General features: G+C 47.2%; 1 protein-coding gene across 2 annotated transcripts in view; it reads right to left on the bottom strand.

Annotated features, from left to right (window-relative positions):
• Window positions 1–5342: 5342 nt before the first annotated feature.
• Window positions 5343–10169, bottom strand: part of EVA1C (eva-1 homolog C) — an 87323-nt gene continuing 82496 nt past the window's right edge. For both annotated transcript variants that reach the window (XM_066599072.1, XM_066599073.1), the window contains one exon: window positions 5343–8401. In XM_066599072.1, the coding sequence (XP_066455169.1) occupies window positions 8013–8401 (389 nt within the window). In that variant the 3' untranslated portion in view covers window positions 5343–8012. The remainder of the gene's footprint in view (window positions 8402–10169) is intronic.

Below are 10169 nucleotides of genomic sequence, written 5' to 3'. Positions count from 1 at the left end.
AACAAGGTAAAAATCTTTTTTTTTTTTACCTTTCAAACTCCACACTATTTTTTACGAGTTTCGGGGAAAAAAGCGGGAATATCAGTCCTGCCCCATCTTCCTCGCGCGTAGTATTAACGGGCGAGAATACCGCTAGTAAAAACAACCATTACAATCAATAGTTTTGTTTCGTCCCGTTATGCAGCCGTGATTATCATCAGCCTCATGGGACAATGTCACGGCCGTCTGTTTAACCCCTCAGTGTGTAGATTGAATCTTCTCATGGCCCATATGTGTGAACGTCAAATATGTCCTCAGCCGATGGGAGAAGCAACACGCGGAGTCTGACATCTGAATACGCCATTTATTTCAGCACAGCAGATCACCGCGGGACACCCTGATATATAGTGCTGTTACATGGTGGCCGATCCGCTCCGTTATTTGGGATTATTCAGTTAGTAGTCTTGGTGGGTCGACTCGGACTTCACCACAGGAAATGAGCCCACTGCATACCGACGGGGACCGTGGTATTAGAAGCAGTGCAGCAATGTCCAGCAATGCACAACCATCACTTCTTAAAGGTACAGTATCATTTAAATGCCGGGTCAAATGTTCTGACATGTCTCACCTGGGAGCTTCACCTTTCATTGCTGATGATGGAACCATAAAATAGTTTTGCTTAGATGCATGTCTTTATAATATAATGTGGAGGAACATAAAGATGGCCGTACAAGGTCTGGTCATCGCATGAAGCCAAAGGTTAGTCTGCATATGTGCAGGTGCCTGATTATTACATTCCATAGGCAGGTCTGATCAGATCATATCTTATAGTGATATATACCACCTCAAATAGCCAGCAGAGTGCTGGAGAGATAGAGATGGCAGGCACAGGAGAGGAGAGGCTGCAGACCGAGCCTTGTGCAGCAGCATGCATGTTACAGGTAGGGTGCAGTGTCAGCCAACTGTAGGAAGGGGAGAGATGACTGGCTGGCAACATATGGAGACGTGAAGATGAAACAATGACTCTACAGCGCCACCTCTTAGAAGGCCGCCTTCCTGTAAGTTAGTGTCAGACCTATTAACAAGCCTTGTAACAGTGAATGGGGATATGAGTCAGCGCCCTTGTCCATAGGGTTGTTTCTGGTATTGCTTTCACTTCAATGGAGCTGAGCTGCAATACCAGACACAACCCTATGGACAAGGGTGGCGCTGTGTTTGGAAGAAAGCAGCCATGTTTTTCTAACCCTGGACAACCCCTTTAATAAATAGCCCTGTTGTTTGAAGCGTGTTTCATTTTTTACTTTTGACCTACATCAGGCATCTAAATGCAGCATTTTTTGCTAAGAAATGCATCAAAACACAGAAAAAGTGGAATTTTTACAAAAAAAAGCCTCCAGTATGTGTGAGACCAGCGCAGAATGCAAAAGACAGGAAATAAATAGTATGAACTATTACAAAAGTACAAAAAAAACAATTACAGTATGGCGGTGACCCGCCGAACAACATGACAATACAGTGAAGATATGGGCGGAGCGGTAGGCAGCTATAAAGCAGGACCCCCAGTTTATATGTCAGCTGGTGTTACCTTAGTTAGTTATTTCCATCTATCCGAACCTCCTGGCCTCTATCTCCTCAGATGGTCATGTGATCTCAGTTTTAACCGGCTCGGATCTACTTGGGGTTATGTGTTCAGTTTCTAGTCAGTTTCACGGTCTGATACTATTACATGGACTCTACCACAAAAACTGCCAAAAGGAGTGCACAGACACACCTGCCATAATTACTGATGATGATCACACATGTATAATAGAGGAGATCAGAGCTCATCCTCCTGACTGCATACTTATGGGCTGTAGCTCATTTAGAAAAGCATCAGACAGGGGGCTGCACTGCATGAAAGTGACTGCAATACACAGAGGAGACCTCCAGAGTGTGATAGGCAATCAGGTGAGGGGAGCAGGGACAGAAAAAATGTGTTTTCGCCGGAGTGGCCTTTTAAAAGGTAATGCAAAAATAATGTCCTTCCTTACGTCGGTGATGATGTCCCTTTAGATGAAGTACATTCTCTTTGGGATCTGATTTAGTTCCCTTTTGTTCTCATTTTATTAACACAAAACACAATAGAAGCCGAGAAAGCAAAACTTCTCAGCGCCATCATTATGTGCCGCGGAGACATCTTGGAGCCGTTGTACTGCAGGGTCGCTCCTTAGGCGTCGCTTACACACAGCTGTTCACCCTCAAATGGTACCCCAGAGATGATGACTACAACATTAAAGGGGTGTTGTGGTATAATTAAGTTACCCCCTATCCACAGGATCACTATATGGTCAGTGGTGGTCCCACTGCTGAGATCCCCACTGATCTCAAGAACAGGGGTCCTGTGCACCCCCAAATGAATGGAATGGTGGTTGCGCATGCGCGGTTGCAGCTCCATTCATTTCAATGGGACTAACGTTTGAACTTTGTACTCCCAGATGAACGGAGTGTTGGCTGCGCATGCGTGATGCCACTACATTTCTAATAATGGAGTACCGAAGATAACCAAGCGCTTTAACCTAGCTCTGTGCCAGCCCAGTTGAAATGATTGGCAGCAGTTACTGCTCCATTCATTCGGGGGACATGGGACCACTGTTCTCAGGTTTGAGGGGGTCCTAGTGGTTGGACCCCCAATGGTCAGATAGTTATTCCCTATCCTCCTTCACTGGAATCCCCCCTTAAACTGTGTCTGCAGGACCAGTGCAGCAACCATTGGGGTGCAGAGATTACAGTTCCAATAGCCCCTCTACCACCTGGGGGGACACTAGTATCGGTAGTAGCAATCTTGCATTGAAGTCTATGAGATTCTAGTTTTACCTCCATGGAAGACAATGCTAAGCACGTTACCTACCAGAAATGGAGGGACGGCTGCAGGTCTGAAGGCACTTCTGCTCACCAATAGTTAACCATATGGCTGCCAAAGAGCAACATGAATTTTTTTGCATTAGTCCTACAAACTTTGATTAAGTGCGATATTACAGACCCGGTCTATGTATCCCAGTCAGACACTCATTGTCAAAACCAATCAATCTCCCCTTGAAGTTGTTGGAATGCAATGAAACTTTCTCTGTGTGATTGTAGAGAACCGACCCCTTGTAGGGAGGCTCTAGTACCCTGTTGTACCACCTCTGGCTTGGATACAAGATGTGATACTGGGGGCATGGAGGCTCTAGTACTCTGCTGTACCGCCTCTAGCTTGGATACAAGATGTGATACAGGTGGGCATGGAGGCTCTAGTACCCTGCTGTACCGCCTCTAGCTTGGATACAAGATGTGATACAGGTGGGCATGGAGGCTCTAGTACCCTGTTGTACTGCCTCTAGCTTGGATACAAGATGTGATACGGGCAGGCATGGAGGCTCTAGTACTGCCTCTAGCTTGGATACATGATGCGATTTGGATGGCCATGGAGGTTCTAGGACCCTGCTGTACCGCCTCTAGCTTGGATACAAGCTGTGATACTGGGGGCATGGAGGCTCTAGTACCCTGCTGTACCGCCTCTAGCTTGGATACAAGATGTGATACAGGTGGGCATGGAGGCTCTAGGACCCTGCTGTACCGCCTCTAGCTTGGATACAAGATGTGATACGGGCAGGCATGGAGGCTCTAGTACTGCCTCTAGCTTGGATACATGATGCGATTTGGATGGCCATGGAGGTTCTAGGACCCTGTTGGGCCGCCTCTAGCTTGGATACAAGGGCGAGCATGGAGGCATACAGGTTGCATATGGTATCCTGCAGCATATCGCTCCACATTTGCTATAACTGAGCCTCTAGATCGTGCAGACTCATAGTTCTATTGGTGATAAATCTGATGACCAGGCAGCCACGGAAGTGTGACAATGTTGTGGGGGCTTCTGTGACCCCCTTGTGTGTGCGGCCGAGCATTATCCTGCTGGAAGCCGCCACGAGAGGAACACATGTGGCTTCAGGGTGTCCTGAACATATCGCTGAGCTGTCATTGTCCCTCGTGCCACTACTAAGGGGTTCCGACTATCGTATGTGATGACCCCAGACCATCACACCAGCAGGGGGCAGTGTGCTGCTCCACAGCAAAGGCAGGATTGAGGTGCTCACCCCGAGGTCTCAAAACACAAACACGGCCGTCATCAGCGCCCAAACTAAACCTGGATTAATCGCTGCAGACAACTCGGTTCAACTCCGTAGCGTCCAGTTTTGTCTTTCTCAACACCACTGCACACGGAGGCAACAGTGGGTGGGTGTCAAAGGCAGTACACATAATGGGTGCTGTGAGACCAGATGTTCTTCAGCCAAGTGCCTGGAAATTATTCTGACAGACGAAGGGGCCTGTAACAATGGCGCCACCTGTCTTTGGATGGCGGAGAACGAAACATTTGGAGTTGCTTGTTGGATGATCAGACACTCCTCTCTACTGGTGGTCTATTGGGGGTCCTAAGCCCGGTCACCTTGTGTGCCCCCATCCACTGGTCCCAACACCTCCTAACAGTCTGGTCAGACGGTCCTCTCTACTGGTGGTCTCTTGGGGGGGGGGTCCTGAGCCCGGTCACCTTGTGTGCCCTCACACATCCACTGGTCCCAACACCTCCTAACAGTCTGGTCAGAACGACCCAGTGGAGGATAATTCATCGATACGACCATCCAGCTTCTCACATCCCAATAATGTGCCCCTCTCAGACTCTGGTAATTGGTGAAATCTCTTCTCTGTGTCGTAGAGGCGTCTAGAGGTCAACAAGCTCTACACAAGTGGAAGAAGAGGTCACTACACACAAGGAGCCTCCGAGAGCCTCTTATAGGCCAAGGGGGGAACCACTTTTAGGGTCTTCAGTGACAAGACCGTCCATCTAAATCACACCACAACTCTCATTATTTACAGATCTGCCTGAGATGGAACCGCAGGACGGGGTCTGCAGCAAACGACAGCTTCTTCTAGGGGCGGGATTGTCTTTGACAAAGAGTATATCATACAGCACACATCATACAGCACACATCATACAGCAGCCATTATACAGCAGCCATCATACAGCAGCCATCATACAGCAGTCATCATACAGCAGTCATAATAGACTCTACCGCAGCTTAGAAAATAACACTGATAAATAAATATAAAGGTATAGATACACTTGAATAAATGGAAAACTGTGGTTGGGATTGTCATCCAGTGTGTGGCATGTTGGTAAGGGGAAGGGCAAATCTGTGAGGGGCGGTGTCCAACACAGTGGTCATTTGAAAGCCACCATCTTGGAACTAAGTCGACATTTCTCAAAAGGGAAGCGCTGAATGTGATAGATATATATATATATATATATATAAAACAGGGAATTTGATGAGGAATCCAAATCTGTGCTTAAATGCCCCGTATCTTTATTCCTACCAAAGGTATTAACATTTTGTCTGTGACATGGAACACAATTACGATCCACTACAGGATGTGCTTGTTGTGCTCCCTGTTGTTTCGGATCGTCGGGGCTATCATCTTCTCCCATTCTCAGTGCAGAGAGAAACACCTCAGCAGCAATGCTTGCACAGGCATCCAGGATCCTCTGTTGCATGTGCGCCACAGTCTGGATTTGCACTGCGTAAAGCTTGGACTCGGCATCACCCCACAGGTGAGATTCGGCTGCTCCACCAGGCCACGATGCCCTATTCCCTTCCTCGGAAACTGCTGATCCAAGAATTCAAGGATTAAATGCTTAGTTTTGCTATTATAATTATATTAGAAGCTTTGGCTGTATTTATGTTCTGAGCTTGCTTCTGGTATTGCATCTATGTAATGAGATTGGTTCTGGTGCTGTATTTATATACTGATCTTGGTTCTTTAGCTGTATTTATGTTATGAGCTTGGTTCTGCGGCTGTATTTATGTACTAAACTTGGTTCTGGTATTTTGTCTATGTACTAAGCTTGGTTCTGGTATTGTATCTATGTACTGAGCCTGGTTCTAGTGTTGGATTTATGTACTGAACTTGATTCTGGTGCTGCATTTCTGTTACGAGCCTGGTTCTGGTATAGTATTTATTCACTGAGCTGTTCTGGTATGGGTATACTGATTTTTTTCTTCTGAAGCAGAATACCAGCAGGCTGCCTATCAGTGCCATATACACCATATGGACAAAAGTATTTGGACACCGCAGGAAATCAGCAAATATGCAAATACTGAATTTGCCAAACGGTATGCTAGGTACCAGCCCTGACCACTACCCAGGGGTTGGAGTAATGTGCTTTGTACCCTGTGTATTATGGTTCTGACAATGGGCACCATAGCAGCTGATTAGTCACGGTCCTGGGCGGCAGACCCTGGTTAATCATGTATTTATCCTATCCTGAGGACACTATTTGCCTGGAAAACCCCTTTAACCATTCTGAAATATCAACTACTTGGTATTCCTTTAACACGCCCAGAACCTGCCAACATCACCACAATCCTAATTTAGTTACAACAGATTCTCCTATAGTCCAAAGTTTTGCTGGACTGTCTCAAAAGGTGGACAACAAAGGAGGTGTGGTTTATGCAAATTTGCATTAAAGGGTCATTTGGGGAAGCTTTTGGATATTCCTGGCCTGAATAGGGCAGGGCTTGAATGTCTTCAGATTTTCTTTACAGTTGACTATAACAGATTGTTGGATGACTTACAGTATGAAGTGAGCGCCCTGAAGAACTTCTGGTGGCAAAGTACAAAAGGATACTTAGGAGTTTGAGAAAATATAAAAGAACCCATATTCTTAAAATGTCTTTGTCAAGTGTCCTACTGAGGGCAGTATATACCAGAGGAGGAGAGGCTGGGCTCTAATATATATCGTTTTATATCAATGACTTAGTATTTTCATGTAAAAAGCTGTGTAAATGCTGCCAGGACCCATACAGAAAGCCCGTGAGACCTGCTTCCCACTAGAGAAAGCCCGCGAGTCATGGTTCCTTGCCCTTTCTGTATGAGTGGGCGGGGCAATCAGGACTCACAGGCTTTCTGTATGAGTGGGCGGGGAAATCAGGACTCACAGGCTTTCTGTATGAGTGGGCGGGGCAATCAGGACTCACAGGCTTTCTGTATGAGTGGGCGGGGCAATCAGGACGCACAGGCTTTCTCTATGAGTGGGCGGGGCAATCAGGACTCTCAGGCTTTCTCTATGAGTGGGCGGGGCAATCAGGACTCTCAGGCTTTCTCTATGAGTGGGCGGGGCAATCAGGACTCACAGGCTTTCTCTATGAGTGGGTGGGACAATCAGGACTCACAGGCTTTCTGTATGAGTGGGTGGGGCAATCAGGACTTTCAGGCTTTCTCTATGAGTGGACCGGGCAATCAGGACTCTCAGGCTTTCTCTATGAGTGGGCGGGGCAATCAGGACTCACAGGCTTTCTGTATGAGTGGGCGGGGCAATCAGGACTCACAGGCTTCTGTATGAGTGGGCGGGGCAATCAGGACTCACAGGCTTCTGTATGAGTGGGCGGGGCAATCAGGACTCTCAGGCTTTCTCTATGAGTGGGCGGGGCAATCAGGATTCTCAGGCTTTCTGTAAGAATCCTGGCAGCATTTACACAACTTTTTACATGAAAATACTGAGTCATTCATAGAAAACTATATATATATTCGAGCTCAGCGTCTCTTCCTCTATCCTACGCTGCCCTTAGATAGGAGATCTGATAGAGTCACTTTAAGAGTGCCGTGGTCAGTAATGCACAATTCCCCTTTAGGTGATACGGCCCATTTAATTAGAAAGTTAAAAAAAAAAGTATAGTGTTCTTTCCTTTCTCCTTATATCTCTGAATAATCTTTACATTGATAAATATAAATCCGTAGAAAAATATAAGCGAGCTCTTATGTCACATGTCTCCATCGTTAAAAATTAGAATCCGCCTCTTTCCTTCTTGATAAAATTTAAACTACATTTCCCTTCACAGAAGAGTATTATTGAGTTCAGGTAACGAGTGACTCCCCGGTGGCTGCGGCAGAGTACAGGCCCGCAGCTACTGGGGTGCAACAGTTGGCCCCACCCCTTGCCTAAGTCTCATACATAAAACTCATTAGAAGAACGGTATTGTGAGTCGACTCGGTGGGATGTCCAGTCCGCTGTTCAACCAGATTTCGTGAATGATTTGTTCTCTGCGTTCTATGCGTTCGGCGAGGTCTGCAGCGTCTTCTGTGCAATGGACCGGACGGGACGCTTTGCATAACTCACGGAACTCTTGAGAAAAGTGAGATTTTGTTGAAGCCTCGTCCTCTCCTTCTTCCTCATCACTGCTGCCTCCATCCGTCTCTCCACAGTCTACTCTTTGCATGACTTGTCCGTTGACTTTCTGAAATCTGCGCCAGTCCTCTCTCCAAGAGATGTGGATCACCAGGGCGAAAAGCGTCAGGATCAATCCAATGCAAAGGCTGCATACAAAGAATAAGGCCGCTCTTTCTGGATGATCTAGAGACAAATGGTGAGAAGGATACATTATGTTAATATACTGTTATCTATAAGCACTAGACGTCATGGTGCATGCTGGGACATCATGTTCCATTAGGAATGTATGGAGGCCACATAAGGTCTCACTATAATGATATGGCCATTGCCGGGGCTAGTGGGCTTTTGATGCTTGGTGCAATGAGATACTTTACCTTGGCATTGGGTATTAGATACAGTGCCAGGGAAGCATCCTGAATCTTTGCCCCAGTTGAAGGGAACCCTATCTACAACTCTAGCCATTGCAGAAAGTTGCTTTAGGATGCAATGTTGTGGCATCTTGGCCAACGAAGCGAATCTTGCAAGTAGATGTTCCTTGGGCAATCGAGACCTTTTAACGAATAAGAACTAAGAGGTAGCCAGTCACCCCTAAAAAACATCCTAGCGACAAGTGATTGCTTCAAAGCCACCTCCAAATGGAGCTCAGGAGCCCTGTTGTATGTGGCCCATTTTTGTGTCAGACTCAGAGTCTAGGTGCAGGAAAAGTCATCTGTTCTCTGGTGAGCCAACCCAACGCTGCCTGCAAGCAATATCCAATATGTCATCACATGGCTCATGATGCAACTGTCATGCTTGATTTCCATTGAAGCATGGGAAAAGATGTCTTGCGAACAGAGGAGTAACTTGAAGCTTCTGGGCCCCCATGCAACACCTGTAACAGGGCCCCCAACTATCATGCTTTATTCATAGTACTGGGCTCTCCCTATGGAGATGAAAGGCCTTATGGGCCCCTTAAGGCTCCTGAGCTCGGGTGCAACCGCATCCCCTGCATCCACTATAGTTACGCCCCTGCTTGCGAATCACCAGTAGCCTAAGTGTCTAGCAGGAGCCCTTGGAAATATTCTATATGACCTTCTTCTGGATGTACATTCGTCGAAGCAATGTTTTACTGTGAAATGCTGCAGTGTTTTAGTGTAAACATAGTTTTAATTATGGACCAGGCATGTGGTGATGAGTTCGAACATGGTGAGATAATTCTGGGCACAGGGAGATGAGTCCAGGTATGGGGTGATGAGTCCAGGCACAGGGAGGTAAGTCCAGACATGGGGACATGAGTCCCAGCACAGGGAGATGAGTCTGGGACCAGGAGATAAGTTCTGGCGTGGGGAGATGGATTCAGACATGGGGAGCTGATTCCAGGCACAGGGAGATGAGTCTGAGCATGGGGAGATGAGTCCAGGCACAGGGAGGTAAATCCAGACATGGGAACATGAGTCCCAGCATAGGGAGATGAGTCTGGGAGCGGGAGATAAGTCCTGGCATGGGGAGATTATTCTGGGCACAGGGAGATAAGTCTGAGCATGGGGAGATGAGTCTAGATATGGAATGAGCGAGTCCAGGCACATGAAGGTAAGTCTAGACATGGGGAGAGGAGTCCCAGCACAGAGAGATGAGTCTGGGACTGATGATAAGTTGTGGCATGAAGAGATGAGTTCGGACATGGGGAGATGATTCCGGGCACGGTAGACGAGTCTGAGCATGGGGAGATGAGTACAGGTATGGGATGATTAATCCAGACACAGGGAGGTAAGTCAAGATATGGGGAGATGAGTTCAGACACAGAAAGATAAATCCAGGGATAGGGAGATGAGTCCGGGCACAGAGAGATGAGTCCCGGCATGGGAAGATAAGTCCCGGCACGGGGAGAGGAGTCAGCTGTGCAGCTTCTCCCCACCCTTCTCGGCTTGATTGACAGGTTTCTCCCTATCTGTGTATATGGAGGGAGCTGTCA

Source organism: Eleutherodactylus coqui, chromosome 4 (assembly GCF_035609145.1).
Source record: "Eleutherodactylus coqui strain aEleCoq1 chromosome 4, aEleCoq1.hap1, whole genome shotgun sequence".
NCBI lineage: Eukaryota > Metazoa > Chordata > Amphibia > Anura > Eleutherodactylidae > Eleutherodactylus > Eleutherodactylus coqui.
The sequence above is the reverse complement of the archived record's forward strand: the minus strand, read 5'-3'. Positions and strand labels throughout refer to the sequence as shown.